Source organism: Chiloscyllium plagiosum, unplaced genomic scaffold (assembly GCF_037043375.1).
Source record: "Chiloscyllium plagiosum isolate Xiang-an unplaced genomic scaffold, Cpla_swu_hap1 HiC_scaffold_5, whole genome shotgun sequence".
NCBI classification, from domain to species: Eukaryota; Metazoa; Chordata; class Chondrichthyes; order Orectolobiformes; family Hemiscylliidae; genus Chiloscyllium; species Chiloscyllium plagiosum.
In genome coordinates, this window is record NW_028270143.1 from 65,559,562 (window position 1) to 65,578,489 (window position 18,928).

The 18,928-nt window shown below is 41.9% G+C and overlaps 1 protein-coding gene across 4 annotated transcripts in view; it reads left to right on the plus strand.

Moving 5' to 3' along the window:
• tpk1 (thiamin pyrophosphokinase 1) overlaps nt 1-18,928 on the plus strand; it is a 384,885-nt gene that overhangs the window by 229,672 nt on the left and 136,285 nt on the right. For all 4 annotated transcript variants that reach the window (XM_087987232.1, XM_087987234.1, XM_087987235.1 and 1 more), the window contains one exon: nt 13,276-13,384. In XM_087987232.1, the coding sequence (XP_087843358.1) occupies nt 13,276-13,384 (109 nt within the window). The remainder of the gene's footprint in view (nt 1-13,275; nt 13,385-18,928) is intronic.

Consider the following 18,928-nt stretch of genomic DNA (forward strand, 5'->3'; position numbering starts at 1 on the left):
GTTATAGGCAGTTGGATTGAATGGCAAGGCAGTATTTTATTGTATGTTTTAATAAGTTCAAGTGGGTTAGTGCTGTTAAGAGGCAGCAGAATTTTGATTTGAACAATTTCTTGTAATTGGTGCCATTAACAAGAACTGTGATATTAACCATGTAGATTTAGTTTGTTCAGTTAGTCACTAGTGCTATTAAATATCACTGTGATGAATTGATCTGCTTCTATATGTTTTTTTTATATCTTGTAGAATTATCATTTTGTTTACAAATAACTATATTTTGTTTTTCTGAATAGCAGATAAACTGTAAGGGAAAGAATTTCTCTTGTGGTGAAACTGAATATTTGCACAGCACCTGGACTGCTGCGCATGTGTGGGTAAATTGTTGTCATTGCTTCCCTATTCAAACATAGCATTGGGCAGAAGTTCATCCAAAATTATGATGCAGGTTATTGCTGATGCAGGCTGAATAATGAAGGAGTAAGATCAATTCCTCTTCAGGAATCTGCTGGATAATGCCAGATAACTATTATTGCCACATGAGTGCAATTGATGGGCTCTAACATAGAAGGAATCCAAGTGATCACTTCAAATCCCATGGCTCCAGCAGCTTGGCTCTCTGGGATGAACTGGACAAGCTTTTGCTTTGCTGTAAGAGGCATCAGACAATTCCCAAATGCATGTGTTGACTGTTGATTGGGAGACACGACATTTGTCCCAGTTGATGTTTGAAAGGATCCAGTGGCATGGATGTTCAATGCAGCCATGATTTTCAGCATCACTGGTATTGTGCTTCCTCCCAAGACAAGTAGCTGTAGATCTGCCTGAGCAAGTAGCAAATTTGGGAAACAGCTCCTCTAGTCATGTGAATGCATCTCCCGCAATGCCTTTCACACATATGGAAGGTAGCTAGAACATTTTCTGTGCACCCTTTCTTAGTATTCTGCTCACTGGCTCTGAAGACCCTGGATCCATTCTTTGTTATCTGCATGCTCATCCATAACTGAAATACCCTGAGCCTTCTGTCTCTGATTTTATTATTGTCACTCTTTCTTCTCCTTTTTATTGTTTGCCTTAGAAATGCTAAGACAGTTGCTGGGTTAGGTAGTTCAAAGGCGAGGCATCACAGTATGAATTGTGAAGAAATATCTGGAATGAGATGTGTGCTTTCCATTTGACATGTTGGTGTAGTCAGTATAATCTTTGGGTCTTTACCAGGCTGCTCATGTGTTGGGCGAAAAGTTGTTCTAAAGGTGATATGCAGCCTCTGTGACACATGACTACCTCATTCTGTAATGCACAAAATATTTGTAAGCTTTATCTTTATATTGGTCTCTGTGTATGTGGCAAATAGCGTAATGGGACTCTTGTTGCATGCATTGTCTCCTGCGACACAGCCTTACAACCTTGGAATGTAGAACCTGAATGGCACTTTCATGCCCATGTGCTTAAATGGTTGTATGCGCTGGCCTGTGAATGCTCCAATACAGCTGAATGTGCAGTAACCCTCTTCCATCCTCAAACCACCATCCCCTTCCCATCAATATCATCAGCCTTAAAGTTTAATGAAAAACACTACATGGTTGGGAGGTGGCTGCTTTGAGTTTTAAGACCCCATTTGCTTCTATTCCATGGTGAATGCTTCCTTCATTATAAGGGCTCTAATTGAGTGCTGGCAAACAAGTTTACAATAGCATAAAATATTTAAAAGACTGGTTTACAGAGAGATGGTGATAGTAAACTTTTTCGTCAAGCCCCCTCAGACTACAGGAATCCCCCCCCCCCCCCCCCATCTCTGTCGATGGTCTCCTTTTGTCCGGCATCACCTCCGTCCTTCTGTCTACCCTGCCTTACGATCAGCCCCTTTAACACCTCCCTCACTGTTTCTATTCCAAGTGCCCCCTGCCCAGCCTTACCCTTATACTGCCTCCTCACTAATTTAATGCCATTCATCTTTCTCCCTCCCCAGCACATCTAATCAGCCCATCGGGTTTCCCCACCGTGAATAAGCAGGTCCTGCCCTTCCTCACACTGGTTGCCCTGATCACAATCACTCTCCCTTATCCATCTCATTTAGCTCCCTTGATTTCCCAGGATACATCCAACATCCCTGACAACAGTGCCCTTGAAGTGTCATTCCTGAATTAGTTGTGTTCCTGGGAGAGGAGTGTGCAAGTGTTGGTACATTTGCTGCCCTTGTCATTCTAGGTTGTTAAGGTTGCTGGTCTAGAAAGTGTTGTCAAAAGATCCTTTGTGAGTTACTCCGATGTGGTGTTATAAGCTACTGTCACTGTGCATGAAAGAAGTGGATATCAAAAGTGCTGTTTGGGGTGAGTCAAGTAAACTGTTTTGCCCTGGATGGTGTGGAGGTTTTTGAGTGTTGCTGGAATTGCATCAGTCCATGCATGTGAGAGTATTCCATCACTTTTATGCTTTGTAGATGGTGGACAGACATTAAGAGAACAGAAGGTAAGTAGTAGCTGCAAAATGCTTAGTCTCTAACTTGCTGTTATAACCAGACTTTTTACGTGCCTGTTCCAGTTCAGTTCCTTGTAAATGGTGATCACCAGGGTGTTGTTAATGCAGGATTCAGAAATGGTAAGCCATTGAACATCAAGGGCATTAAGGTAGTTTCTCTTCTATTAGAGTTAGTTATTGTGTAAAATTCAGTGATTTACAGCAAGGGTAGCCATTGTTGTGGGGATGGCTTTGATAAGACCTATTTCAGGCTTATCAAGCCTGCACAGTGCAAACTCATCAGCTAGCCTACTGCCATCACATTTAGTCCTGAAATGTGTGCAGTCTACCTCAGATTATCATGCATTAGGTATCTCAAAATGGCAATAGGTGAAACTATTTCACACTGTTATAGTTGCATAATAGCTGTTTCACACTACCATAATGCACTAGCAACCTGAGTGGTGTTTGCAATTAACAGGATGCTGTCATCAAGCCAAAAAGCCATTTTGCTAATAACACAAATGAGTAATGTGGTATATGAGTTTCCGTGTTGGTCTGGTGTTCAGAAATAGGCTATATATTCTGAAGACTGGCAGATCAAAGCAAACAGCATATTCCCTTTGGCTGATCAGCAAGGTACTGATCATACCCAAGCAGTAGATCATTTGAAAAATTTATACCACAGTATTCAACATTAGAAGTGATTCTGTGATTGGGCAACATTTGCCAAATAATTCTGATAATTTGGCAAGTAAGTACACTGACAAGCAATTTGGGATTGTCAATTAGGCTTGCCACATGCATGCGTGCAGACAGAAATATCATATGCACAAACTATGCCAGTTTCAGTTCAACAAAATAGGTGACAGCCATTTTCTGGTTCATTTCTCAGTATAATGTCTTGACCAATAAGTGTTAACCTGCCTGATTAAAATTTATACAAAGCCTGGCTGTTAACTGTCAGTCATTAACTGGTGTATTCTCCATGGCAACACCTTTGACAATTTCATTCCGCTTGCCATCAAATCAACACTCATACATTGATGTGACTTAAATGTTGACTTGTTTAAAAATTATGTCATTGAAATAAGTCCATTTAGCAGTAAATCTTGTGTTTAGAAAACAGAGCAAAAATGGATTGGGTAAGAAAGAAATAGTGTTAATAATATAAGTATCTGCATTGTTTAGAGAGTCCAGGAAGTAGTAGGAAGACTAAACAAAAATGAGAATGTTTAAAGGTTTACTGTGCAGGATGCAAATTCCACAGGATGCATAAATTTAGTGTAAAAGTTTTATTTAAATAATCTATCAGATAAGATATAATGTTCAAAACAGATATTGGGAATAAAAAAAGAATTCAAGAAAACCTTTGATAAATCTGTGGAATTCAACAGATGTTCCAAGTATTGAGCCTTCTGCCAGTGGAAACTGTTTATCCACACCCACTCTGGATCAAAACCTTTCATGATTTGAACACCTTTATTAAATCCCTCAACATTCTGTGCTATAAGTGGAACAATTTCTTGAAATAACTGAAGTCCCTCATCTCTGGTACCATTCCAGAAAATTATCTCTGTACCCTCTCCAAGGCCTTGACATCCTTTCAAAAGTATGACATTTAATCTATCTATGTCCTTTTGCAATTTCTACTCTCTCCCTTCACGGTTCACTGCATTTCCTAGCTTTGTGTCATCTGCAAATTTCATTATATTTTTTGAAACCAAGTCATTATGCATTGAAATGATGAGCCTGAGCATCACATTTTGTTAACATGCCTTGTCACTGCTTGCCAATCCATGAATGAGCCCCTTACCTTTCTGTGTCCTTATTCATTACTCCTTGAATTCAAAGGGCCTCAATTGTAGTTCATAATTTTGTGTCCCCATCAGGCAAGACTTCTGATTCAGCCGAAGCAAAACAAGACATTGGACAACATTAGGAAAACAGAAGGAATTAAGATTTGTGGGAAGATCAATAAATTCAGACACGTATTATTATTCACTAAAACAACTAATTGGATTTTCTGTTCTTCCTTCTCGGAGTACTCTCTTTCCTATTTAAAAAAAATAGAGCACTACTTACTTCACTGCTTATTTTGGTGCTGCTGCATGCCTGTGTTTTTCACAGACAAAACCTGCTTTAATCAGGTCATATTAATGTGCATGATTTCCTATAAAATTGGGGGGAAAATTACACGAGGTGAGCAGAGTGTTTGGTAATAGCTATAATTAACACAAATCTGTCAGGCACACAAAATAGCCATCTGCAAAGAGAAAACTGCAATAGAACTATGCAGTGCAGAAGCAAAATGTGTTCATAGAAACAGTATTTGACCGCCACCAGGGAAAAGAGCTATCAAAGTAGAATTTTCACTATTAGGATCCCACAGATAAGCTGCAAACTTCCAAGTTTAACACCAGTAGCAGCTGAAAAAATGTTGGAAATTTGACAGTAACCATCTTTAGTGGCCAATTGAGCTTTTCTAATCAATGAAATTGCAAATAGGTTCAACTTGATCCTTTTTGAAACCCACAGGATGTCATATGTGCTTTGAATATTCTGACTTCTTCTGTACGTGAAATCATTTTATGTAAAGATAAAATTTTCATTGTGAATCAATTCGAGTTATTGACAAAAAGGCCTTCAGCATATAAATGTGCAAAAAATGTCACAAGATTGGAATAAAAACAAAGTGCTAGGGAAACTCAGCAGGTCTGTCAACATCTGCAAGAGAAAAATAGAGTTAAGGTTTCAAGACCAGTGACTTCTTCCAAACTGATGAGAGGGGGGATAAACAATGAGGTAAAGTCACAAAATTCAGCTCAGCGTTCCAGGATATAGAATGGCAACAGCTAATTGTGGGGGTAAATCCACAACAGAACACTAGGAGGCATTTTAAAAGGTATTGCAGAGAGTACTGGCCCAACTTTTTCCCTTTAGGGTGATATGTAGGAGCAAAAAGCCCAGAGAATCCTAATGTCAAGTAATATTCAGCAAGGGATAAGAAAGAAAATAGAGGTATAGACATAGCTTCAAAGGGATCCTAACAATGGACATCCCAGGTGAGTATAGGGTGAGTAATGAGTGTTCAGGGAGAATTTAAGAAAGCAGTTAAGAGAGCAAAGACAGCATTTGAAAAAACACTGGCGGGCAAGATTAAAGAGAGAATCTCAAGATATTCTACAAGTATTTCAAGGGGAAGAGAACAATCGGGGAAAAAGGGCCCACTAGAGACGAAGGGAGAAATCTATAAGTGGAGCCAGAGGACATTGGTAGAGTGTTAATTGAGTACTTCATATCTGTCTTTACTCAAGAGAAGGGGAATGTACGTACAAAATTCAGGAAAAGTGACTGTGAGGATCTTGAGCAGTTTAATAATAGGGAATGAGGAGGCATTAGTGAGGTCGTTTTAATGGGCTTAAAAGTGGGCTAATCCCCAGGTCTACATGAGATGTATCTCCGGCTGCTGTGGAAGACAAGGGAGAAAAGCACAGGGGCCCTGATCCAGATTTTTAATTCCTCTTTGGCTATCCTTCACCCACCCAGTGGCCAATGTGGTTCCACTTTTCAAGAAGGGTGGTAGAGATAAATTAGGGAATTACAGATCAGCAAGTCTCCCATCAATGGCTGAGAAATTATTAGAAAAAATTATGAAGGAGAGTTTGAGTCTTCACTTGGAGAGGCAAGAATTGATCAGGGATAGTCAGCATGGCTTTGTCTGGACCCATGCCTAACAAATCCTATTGAATTTTTTGAGAAAATGACTAATAACATAAGTGAGGGTAGTGCAGTTGATATTGTTTGTGTGGATCTCACTAAGGCCTATGACAAGATCCCGGATGGTAAAAAACACATGAGATCCAGGGTAACTTGTCAAGTTGCATCCAAAATTAGCTTAATGGCAGGATTTAAAGGGCAATTGTAGAGGGCTGTTTCTATGATTGGAGGATCGAGGCCCAGTGGAGTACCACAGGGATCAGTCGTAGAGTCATAAAGCACAGAAACAGACTCTTCGGCCCTACCATGTCTATGCTGGCCAACAAACATCAAGCTACACTAATCCCATGCACTTGGACCATAGCCTCGGCATTTTAAGGACTTACCCAGATGCTTCGTAAATGTTGTGAGAGTACCTGCCTCCACCATCCTCTCAGTGTGTTCTATATTTCTGCCACCTTTTGAGTGAATTTTTATTTTCTCAGATCATTTCTAAACCACTTAAGCATATGCCCAATGGTTTTAGACAGATCTGCTATGCAGAAAAGATTCTCACAATGTACTCTGTCTGTCATAAATTGGTATCTTAATCAGATCACCCCTCAGTATCCTCTGCTCCAAGTAGAAATAACCCAGTCTTTCCAGTTTGTCCATATAACTAAGACTTTCTATTCCAGGCAACATCCTGGTGAACCTCCTCTGTACCGTCTCCAGTGCAATCACTTATTTATGATAGTGTGACAACTAGAACTGCACGCAGTACTCCATCTGTAGCCTAACCAATGCTTTATAAAACTGCATCAAGATTTCTTTGTTCCTATATTTCACGATCTGGCTAATGAAAGCAGGCATCCCATGTGCCTGCCTCACCACCCTGTGTACTCATGCTGACACCTTCAGGTACTTATGGACTTGTAGACCAAGGTCCTTTGTTCCTCAATACTCCCTAACGGCCTACCATTCATTATGTATATCCATTCTTTGTTAGGCCACCCAGAATGCATCACTCAGCCATGCTGGGTCTAAATCATTTATGATGTTAATAAGAATGTTGGGGAGGACATTGATAAGTAAGTTTGAAAATAACACAAAGATTGCCAAGTGATTGGCAGTAGGGAAGAAGGTCATAGGTTAAAGGAAGATTTAGACTGATTGGTGAGGGAAACAGATCAGTGGCAGATAAATTTAACCCAGAAAAGTGTGAGGTACATTTTTGAGGAAGTGACAACACAAGGGAGTATCCAAAGATTGGCAGGACACTTGGAGGCTCAGAGGAACAGAGGGATGTTGGGGTGCTTATCCACAGATCGCTGAAGGTGTAGGGCACGTTGAATGGTAATTAAGAAGGTATGTCATACTTGCCTTTTTCAGTTGAGGGAGAAAGTGAGGACTGAAGATGCTGGAGACCAGAGTCAAGAATGTGGTGCTGGAAAAGCACAGCAGGTCAGGCAGCATCAGATGAGCAGGGGCATTAACGTTTCAGGCATAAGCCCTTCATCAGGAATCCTTTTCAATTGAGGCACACATCATAAGAGCAGGGACGTTGTGTTGGAGCTGTGCAAAACTTTGATTAGGCCTCAGCACATCTCCTTAGAAGAAGGTTGTGATTGCGCAGGAGGGATGTAGCGGGGATTAACCACATGGACCACTTTAGCTATGAAGGGAGGTTGGATAAGCTCGGATTGTTTACTTTGGAGCAGATTCTACTTAGAGTGGTGCTGGAAAAGCACAGCAGGTCAGGCAGTATCCGAGGAGCAGGCAAATCGATGTTTCGGGCAAAAGCCCTTCACCTGGAATAGAGGCAGAGTGCCTGCAGGGTGAAGAGATAAATGAGAGGAGGGTGGGGGTGGGGATGGGGAGAAAGTAGCATAGAGTACAATAGGTGAATGGAGGTGATAGATCATCTCTCCACCCTGCAGGCATGCTGCCTCTATTCCTCATGAAGGGCTTTTGCCCGAAATGTCGATTTTCCTGCTCCTCGGATGCTGGCTGAACTGCTGTGCTTTTCCAGCACCACTCTAATCCAGAATCTGGTTTCCAGCATCTGCTGTCATTATTTTTACCTTCTTTGGAGCAGAGAAGGTTGAGGGGGGGGGCTGATTGAGGTATTTGAGATTAAGAGGAGCATGTTAAGAGTGGATAGAAAGCAGCTGTTCCTCTTAGTTTAAGGGTCAAGAACAAGGAGCATAATCTTAAGGTGAAAGGCAAGAGGTTTAGAGGGGATTTGAGGATTTTGTTTCTATCTGGAAGGTGGTAAGGATTTAGAATGCAGTTCTGGAAGGGTCGCTGAGGGGCTAATCGACCAACTTTGAAAAAGTATTTGGATGAGCATGTGAAGTGGCATAACCATTTAAAGTTGGTGCTGGAAAGTGGGACCAGTATAAATGTAGAGTTGCTTTTGGCAAATTGATTCATTGAAAATTGACTTGCCAACAAGAAACTTCCTAGTAGCAAGATGGTGACCGTGCAGTTCCTTGCAGCTTCTTTGCCAGCAAGTCTGTTCCTCAGTTGAAATGTGGAGGCCCTGATCTGGAAGATTTCCTCAAGCTAAGTATTGCTTGTTCATGATATTAAGAAAATGACAGTATACTCAAGATTGAAAAAATTATAGTGGAGATTATGCTTTGAGCATAATTGCCAACTCCTGATAGGGAAATACAGTATATTCTCCTTAGGAGGGATACCCTAGACTATCAAACAGAATAATACCCTTCACACTTTGCTCATGCAGTGCTGATAAAGTGTGGCGCTGGAAAGGCAGCATCTGAGGAGCAAGAGAGTTGATGTTTTGGGCAGACCCTTCTTCAGGACTGGGGAGGCGGAAAGATGTTGAGAGATAAATGGGGGTGAAGGAAGGTTAGGGCGAGGGGAAAGGTAGGCAATAGGTGGGCAAATGTAGGAGGTGATAGTGATAGGTTGGTAGGAAGGGTGGAGCGGACAGGTGGGAAGAAAGATGGACAGATAGGTCAGGTCAAGAGGGTGAATCTGAGTCAGAGGGTTGGATCTCGGGTGGAGGTAGGGGAGTTTTGGAAACTGGTGAATTTAGTGTTCATGCCATGTGGTTCTAGGCTCCTGAGGCAGAAGATGAGGTGTTCCTACTCCAGTTTGCAGGTAGCCTTGTGTAGGCAGTGGAGGAATGGATATGTCCTGAGGGAAGTGGGTGGGGGAGTTGAAGTGGATGGACACAGGAGGGTGGAGTTGGTTGGTGCGTGGGGACGAGGGATGTTTGCTGAACCATTCCACGAGTTTGCGCTTGTTATCTCCAATGTATTGATTGCACCAGAAACAACAGATGAGGTTGGAAGATGTACAAGTAAATTTCTGTTGGATTTGGAATGATCCTTGGGATCCAGGACAGAGGTGAGGGGGGAGATATGGATACAGGTTTTGCACTTCTCACAGCAGCAGCAGAAGGTGCCAAGAGTGGAGAGGGGGTTCGTGGGGAATGTGGATCTAACGAGAGAGTTGCGGAGGGAACAGTCCCTATGGGATGCAGATAGGGGTCAGATACTGTGTTATTCTGGTACTTATCTGCATTTCATGCCATTGTCTTGTGTCTTGTTCACTTCATTTTTGCCTACCACCTCTTCTCTCTTACAACTCTCTCAGCCTTGGCAAAGGCCAAGCTATATTTCAGTAAATGCTGATAGAATATTTGCTCCTATATGCAGGGACTTACAGTTAAGCAGACGCTATCATTCAAATTTGAGTTGTTTGGCAGATTTTGGAACTGCTCCTTCAGCTAGCTGACAGTGCACATCCAGAACAGTATTAAGTGCTTTATTCATGTAGCTTGACTCTTCAAAGAAAATGCAGCCAGCTCAGTGTGTTTTGAACTATCTTAGACGTGGCAAGCAACCAACCAATCATTGCACAGATGTTGATAGTATTGGGACAATAATGCTAAAACAAAAGCAAAAAAATGCAGATGTTAGAAATTAGAACTAAAACCAAATCTAAAACGCTGCAAATAATCAGCGGTTTAGGCACTGCATGCAGAGAGAGAAAAACAGCTGTTCTTGAAAAGGTTATTCACCTGAAACTTTAACTCTATTGTTCCCTCCTGCAAAGCTGCCTGACGTGCTCGCATGTCCAGCAGTTTCAGGTTTAATTTCTTATTATATAATATAATACTTGGCATATTTATTTTTAAAAAGGGTATCTTTGATTTGGGACTGATTTTAAAAAATGTTTAAAAATTCATGCGCTCAAACAAATTGGTCCAAATGGAATGATGCGAAAGTCTTTTCGGTGCCGGAAGAAAATGTTTTAAAATATTTTTGCTGGAGACAATCCAGTAATAACCTTTCAAGTCAGAGAGAGGCAGTGGCATGCTGGTAATGTAGTTGGAGTAGTGATCCAAAACCCTGGTCTAATGTTCTGGGGAGATGGTTTGAATCCTACCATGACAGATAATGAAATTTCAATTCAGGAAAATCTGAAATATAATGACAGCCTAATGATGCAAGCACTGACAATTGTTTTAAAACCAACCTCCACACTCATCCTCCACCCCACCAATCTCTGTGTACATTGCATCATGTTCCGCCACCTACAAATGGACCCCGCCAGCAGAGATATTTCCCTTCCCACCCCTATCAGCATTCCGGAGAGACCATTTCCTCGCAACTCTCTTGTCAGGTCCATGCCCCCCACAAGCCTATACCCCATTCCTGATACTTTCCCCTGCCATCACAGGAAGGGCAAAACCTGCACCCACATCATCCCCCTCACCTCAGTCCAAGGCCCCAAAGGATCCTTCCATATCTGACAGAAATTTACCTGTACTTCCATCAATACTGTATCAATTGCATCTGACGTGATCTCCTCTATTTTGGGCAGACAGATCGTTTCAGAGAACAACTCTGGGACACCCGCACCACCGACCCCACTGTCCCGTGGCTGAACACTTCAACTCACCTTCACAGTCCGGCAAGGACATGGAGGTCCTGGGCCTCCTCCAACACCAAACCATTACCATCTGTTGCCTGGAGGAAGAACGCCTCATATTCTGTCTTAGAACCCTGCAACCACAATGGATCAATGTGGATTTCACCAGTTTCCTCACTTTCCCTCACCCAACCATATCCCAGCCCCAAGCCTCCAACTCAGCACCGCCTTCCTGTCCATCACCTTTCCCATCTATCCGCTCCACCTTCCTCTCTGACCTATCACCTTCTCCCTCCCCTTCATCTATCTATCGCATTCTCTGTTGCCTTACCCCCAACCCCACCTCTCTCCCATTTAGCTCTCAGGCCCCCAGCTAACAAGTCTCATCCCTGATGAAGGACTTATGCCCAAAACGTCAAATTTCCTGCTCCTCGGATGCGGCCTGACCTGTGCTTTTCCAGCACCAGTCTCTTGACTCTGGTTTACTCAAGTCTGTTAGCGAATGAAATCTGCTGTCCTTACCTGGTCTGACCTATATGTGAATCTAGACTCACAGCAATGTGATTAACTCTAAACTGACCCCCCGGCAATCGGTAATGGGCAATAAATGCTGACTTAGATAGTGACAGTAAAATCCTATGACCGAATAACACTACAGTATTTTTAATTGCATTGAAAGATCTTAGAATTTTGATAAATTAACCATTACAGGTAAATTATGCAAGTGACAATTGTAAACATGCTACTGAAAAAATGTTCTGACTGAATTAAATGTCAACAAACTTAGTTAAAAATCACACAACACCAGGTTATAGTCCAACAGGTTTAATTGGAAGCACACTAGCTTTCGGAGCGACGCTCCTTCATCAGGTGATTGTGGAGGGCTCGATCGTAACACAGAATTTATAGCAAAAATTTGCAGTGTGATGTAACTGAAATTATACATTAAAAAATTGATTGTCTGTTAAGCCTTTCATCTGTTAGAATACAGCGATAGTTTCACTTATTTCATGTGTAAATCACAAAACCCTTTTTTTTTAAAGTTGCATTCTCAGGTTCGCTGTTAACAATGGTGATAGCTAGACAATATGTTGAAGGTGTTAGCCCCCTGTGTTCTCTGTCTATGACCTGATGTTTAAATTGATTCTAATCTAAAAAGTGAGATAACAGAGTTTTACATATATTCATGCAGTTTTTGAGCTCAGAGTTCTACATGAATGTATGCAGTTTTTGAGCCAAGTGCAATGTAACTCTGCAAGTACAAATTCACCACACAAAATATGTGTGTGCATGTGGGTCTTTGTCCGTCTGTGTGTGTGTATCTGTCTGGGGTGGGGATTGTGAGTGAGAGAAAGTGTGCGTGTGTGTGTAGTGAGTGCAGACTGTCTTAAATCTGTGAGGGGGTGCATGTGTAAGTGTGGGAGTGTGTGTGGGCATCTGTGTGCACCTGTGTCGATGCACGTCACAACCCCCACCCCAGATAGACACACACACAGACAGACAAAGACCCACATGCACACATACATTTTGTGTGGTGAATTTGTACTTGCAGAGTTACATTGCACTTTGCTCAAAGACTGCATACATTCATGTAGAACTCTGAGCTCAAAAACTGCATGAATATATGTAAAACTCTGTTATCTCACTTTTTAGATTAGAATCAATTTAAACATCAGGTCATAGACAGAGAACACAGGGAGCTAACACTTTCAACATATTGTCCAGCTATCACCATTGTTAACAGCGAACCTGAGAATGCAACTTTAAAAAAAAAGGGTTTTGTGATTTACACATGAAATAAGTGAAACTATCACTGTATTCTAACAGATGAAAGGCTTAACAGACAATCAATTTTTCAATGTATAATTTCAGTTACATCACACTGCAAATTTTTGCTATAAATTCTGTGTTACGATCGAGCCCTCCACAATCACCTGATGAAGGAGCGTCGCTCCGAAAGCTAGTGTGCTTCCAATTCAACCTGTTGGACTATAACCTGGTGTTGTGTGATTTTTAACATTGTACACCCCAGTCCAACACCAGCATCTCCAAATCATAACAAAACTTAGGATTCTTTTGACTCCTTTAGAACACAAATTGCATTGATTTTGCATAATGTAAGTATAATGATTACCAAAAGGATTTTCATGATGTACCTTCTAAGTTGAGTATAAATTTAAAAATAAAGAAACTTAAATATTTTGTTTCTGGCAGGGTCACCATAGACTGTGCGTTGACACAGGGCTAGAGGGGAAGTGGTGCGGCCTTATCCCAGTGGGAAGTCCATGCAATGTGACAACAACTGGCCTCAAGTGGAATCTGAGTAAGTGTGAATAATTTGTAAGTTATTGGCTGAAATTTATTGGAAGAGCACATTTGGCCTCAAACACTCACATCTATTCTGTTGATTCACCAGTTGCAAACTTGCACCAGAAGTTTCTGAACATTTTGTTAGAATTTACAGGAAACAGGGTGCTCTATGCAATTGAGAAATTTGTGCAATCAGTTTTGATTTTGCTAATTTGAACAGCAATACATTGTTCATCAAAAGTGCGTTTGACTAATGAGTCCTGTTTTACAAAGATGCCATAAATATGTTAGTCTGTTTGCAGGTTTCATTTTTTGTAGTTATAGAAATGTAAAAGCTGGGCATCAAATGGACGATTTACATGGGTGACCTAATCAGAGCCCCCTAAATTTAATTGTTTTCAGAGTACAGTAGGAAAATACAGCGCGAAGCATGTGTCCTGTAATTTGCAGAATAAATATATTAAGAACAATGTAAGATCTACAGGAATTAGTGTCACAGAGATGTACAACGCGGAAGCAGACCCTTTGGTCCAATTCATCCATGCTGACCAGATATCCCAATCCAATCTAGTCCCATCAGCCAGCACCCGGCCCATATCCCTCCAAACCCTTCCTATTCATATACCCACCCAGATGACTTGTACAATTGTGCTGGTCTCCACCACTTCCTCTGGCGGCACATTCCATTCACATACCACCCTCTGTGTGAAAACTTTTCCTCTTAGGTCTCTTTCATTTCTTTCCTTTCTCACCCTAGTTCTGGTCTCCCCCACACCAGGGAAAATACCTTGTCTATTTATCCTATCTATGGCCCTCAGGATTTTGTAAACCTCTATAAGTTGACCCCTCAGCCTCCGACGCTCCAGGGAAAACAGCCTGAGTCTATTCAACCTCTCCTTATAGCTCAAATTCTCCAACCCTAGCAACATCCTTGTAAATCTTTTCTGAACCTTTTCAAGTTTCACAAAATCCTTCTGACAGGAAGGAGACCAGAATTGCATGCAATATTCCAAAACTGGTCTAACCAATGTCCTATACAGCCACAACATGACCTCCCAACTCCTGTACTCAATACTCTGACCAATAAAGGAAAGCAAACCAAATGCCCCCTTCACTGTCCCATCTACCTGCGACTCCACTTTCAAGGAGCTATGAACCTGCACTCCAAGGTCTGTTTGTTCAGCAGCACTCCCTAAGACCTTACCATTAAGTGTATAAGTCCTGCCCTGATTTGCTTTTCCAAAATACAGCACCTTGCATTCATCTAAATTAAACTCCATCTGCCATTCCTCAGCTCAGTGGCCCATCTGATCAAGATCCAGTTGTACTCTGAGTTAACCTTCTTCGCTGTTCACTATACCTCCAATTTTGATGTCATCTGCAAACTATACCTGTTATGCCCACGTCCAAATCATTTATATAAATGACGAAAATAGTGGTCCCAGCACCAATCCTTGTGGCACTTCACAGGTCTCCAGTCTGAAAAACAACCCTCCACCACCACCCTCTGTCTTCTACTTTTGAGCCAGTTCTATATCCAAATGGCTAGTTCTCCCTGCATTTGTAACATTTCATTTTTCATATCACTTTCTGTAAGATCTGAGCAGTTTACAATCAATGCTTGTCATCCTCCCTGTTCAAATAGATCAATATTCTAAATTAATGATTGACACTGTCGAGTAACTAAAGATCAGTGAATGCATGCAAACATTAAATGATAATTAAAATTCCATTGAACAGGAAACATTCCAGCCAGCTGGTGTATTTAAAAGCTGAATATTTTGGCAATAGCTAAAGAAAACCAGCGTGCTTTAAGGCAATCTTGCAGCAGTCACCCAACTGTTTCCAGGAGCAGCACAGTGATCGTGTTCTTACCTCTGAGCCAGGAAGCCTGGGTTCAAGTCCTACCTGCTCCGGAAGTGTGCCATAACATTTCTCTGAACAGGTTGATTTAATAAAAAAAAGCACTGCCAAGTCACCAGCCCTCTCCAGTGAAGTCCAAGCCACAATAGAATTAAAACCGGAATTAATTCCACAAATCTGCTATCACAATGGCTTTAAGCACCTATGTGTATATTAAAGGTAAGTAAGGCTATTGTGGCACAGTGTTCATGTCCCTAACTCTAAGTCAGAAGATCCAGGTTCAAGGCCAACTTCTTATAGAATTCCTACAGTATGGAAACAGGCCATTCAGCCCAACAAGTCCATACTGACCCTCTGAAGAGCATCCTGCCCAGGCCCATCCCCCTACCCTATCCCTGTAACCCTGCATTTCCCATGGCTAATGCACCTAACCTACACATCTCTGAACACTATGGGCAATTTAGCATGGCCAATCCACCTCACATGCACACCTTTAGTCTGTGGGAGAAAACCGGAGTACCCAGTGGAAACCCATGCAAACATGGGGAGAGCATGCAAACTCCACAGAGACAGTCACCTGAAGTTGGGCGCTGCGAGGCAGCAGTCCTAACAACTGAGCGGTCACTTAGTGGTCAGCTTTGGTGTGAGAAAGTTCCATCAATACCTTTATAGAAGTAAAGTTGTAATCTGCAAGGGCTACTTAAAGAGGACAGGGCCATGCTGCCCGTAGCTTCAGCTCAGGTTCAGCAGTGTGCTCTCAAGTGAAGTATGTACAATTGCAAGTTGGAACTTTGTCTAGGAGGCTAAGTAGCAAATGCTTTGAGCCACCTCCTGCTCACAGATGCACCACCATTGGGGCTGCCACTGAAAGAGTCCATTTCTGATTTTAAATTGGACACCCTTCCATTCACCATTGACAATATCAGACACCAAAAGTTCTTTCCTGGCAAAACTAAAATAGCTGGTGGTGGAGGAAACAAAAGGGCCATCGTAACCAGAATTGAAACCTTTCTGGGCCTGATGAGTCCAGATCACTATATATGACAGCATTTTATTATGTGAAGCAAGAGACATTGTCCTGAGCAAAGATTACCACCAGATATTCGCAGGACTCCACCAGGGTCATCCAGAGGTTTGCAAAATGAAGATATTGGCAAGAGGTTATGCTTGGATGCTGATATAGCTGCATTGGTGGGGTGATGGGAGGGCAAGGACAAAAATGACCATCAACAGCTTCTCACATTTGTGGGAATGGCTGTGGAGACCCTGGAGTTGGTTACAAATTCTGGTCTTTACATGGGCTCTGTGTTTTTAGTCATTGCCATTTAGTCATTAGCCTGTTCAAAGTGGTTTGGCATGCATGGAGTTCATTTGTCAAACATGGGGACAACGATTGAAAAGTTGTGAGATGACGAACCATCAGTTACCAGGATTTCATGCTTGAGCTTCATTCAGTATCAAAACTGTCATGATTCTTGTTTAGTTAGAAGACCACCCTTCATGCAACTAAAACGACAGCTCCAGCTTTAAATTAAATCGGATCTTCCCGGACCTGGCGGGGTTAGGCACTGAAATGGCATCTGGAACACGAATGCCAGACAGAAGGCTTTGCTAAGCAAGAGAGACACTTGATGTCAAGGTGTGCAAAGTTTGGTGTCAAAACCAGGGAAATGGCCCTGCATGGGTAAGTTTCTTCCAAGACGCTCTGGGTGCAAGAGGCAGGCAACGGTCCGGTACATGCTGCTAGTATCTGAGACTGAGATAGAGGAACCAGACCTGGTGTGAAAATGCCCCAGGAGATACTACAGTAAAAAGAATAGGCCTATATCCCAGGACTGAGAGGGGGAAGTTTGTAGTAATTAGAATGAGGTCAGCCAGATGGACCTTATAGAATATGAGTTCTCTAATTGGGGCTGTTAACCTCGTCCAATCAGAGAGTCCTGACTGACAGATATAAACTGAAGTGTCAGGGGAAAAAAAACTGGAGTGTCTGGGGTTCTGCTCACTCCAGAAGCCAGCTCTAAGCTAGCTGGCTCCGTGTCACGTACTATGCATGTGTAAGTAAAGGGTGGCTGGATACTGGCCTTTGTGGAGTTATTTCAGCTCGTAATCCCTTTTCTTTCATACAACTGTTAATCTGTGTGCATTTATTAAGACCAGTCAGCTGACCTGTTTGCATACAGCATCCTGTATGTCCAAGTATTGGATGGACCCTTCCCAGGCCCTGACCAATGTGGGTTATGGCAAAAAAAAATGGGAAAACTGGCTGCAACACCTTTCACAAAGTTAGGACTAAAAAGTCACTTTATTCAACCAAATCCAGGGCATCAAGATGAGATTTTTGCTCGTGAGCATCGGGAGGCCTATTAATGGGGATTAACACTTATTATCACTCGCACTGCAGCTTAATCTTACTTCATTAATATGCAGTCTCCCATTTTCCCACACGGTGGGTAGAAACTAGATGCCACAAATTTCAGACATGAATGTTCAAGAAGGTGTCAGGCATCTCCAGCTTCCCACTTGCACCTTCAGACTTCCAATGTGGACAGCTGGCAGCAACATTTACATCCATTCTGTGGGCAGCAGCTACATAACCCTATATCCAAAAACATTGGCATCCAACTTGGACCAGCCTCAATGCATCATCATGGCACATCTCCAGTCCATTTGCAATATCCTTCCATACTATAAGGCTGTATTTTGAAGCTGTCTGCCATTGGATTACTACTGCAAGGACACTTCTGGAAGTGTGTCAAAAAAAATGTCAGGAATGGATATTTAAAAATTGTAAAAGTTATTGGATGCATTGGTTGTAATTTTGCCAAATTCCTTAGATTCTAGCACAGTCCCAGCAGTTTAGAAAACCTAAATAAAACATCCCTATTCAAGGAAGGAGGGCGCCAAAAAAACAGGAAACCATAAACCGGTTGACTTAATCTCAGTCATTGAATATGTAGGATCCAGGACTGACATTTGTGACACCACAAAAAAAAACAGGCAGACTCAACATGGTTTTGTGAAAGGGAATTCAGGTTTGTTGATGTAGTCTATTTGGATTTCCAAAAGTCAGTTGATAGGGTGCTACATAAAGGTTACTACCTGAGATGTGAAGTTGTAATGTTGGGGATGATATATTAGTGATTTTAGAAGACTGACTAAGTTACAAGAAACAGAGAGACAGTCTAAATTGATCATTTTTGGAGTCATTTCTAAACAGAGTGCTGCAGTCTATATTTATGACTTGGATGAAAAGGTTAACTATATTGTAGCCAAAATTGCTGATGGGAGGTAGATCAGCAGGAAAGCAAGTGGTGAAGGCAGTACAAAGAGTCTTCAAAGGGGCTATAGCAACTTTGAGTAGTTTCACAGGTGGAACATAATGTAGGAGCATGAGAGATTGTCCACTTTTGCAGAAAGAGTAGAAAATCAGGATGTTTAATTGAAGAAAGACTATAGAATGCTACAGTGCAGTATTAGTTTGGCATCATTGGACATAAATTACAAGAAGGCAACACATTGGCTTCTTTCGTATCATTTCACTTCAACTTTGCTAAATTATGAGAACTGGAAACCTTATTGAGCAACACAAGATTTATTTCAATGTTGTTTACTGCACTACATTACCTGACCTGACTGGTGCCAACTCAACACGCTTCTTACGCTGTCAGAGTTGAGGCTGCACCCAGCCTTC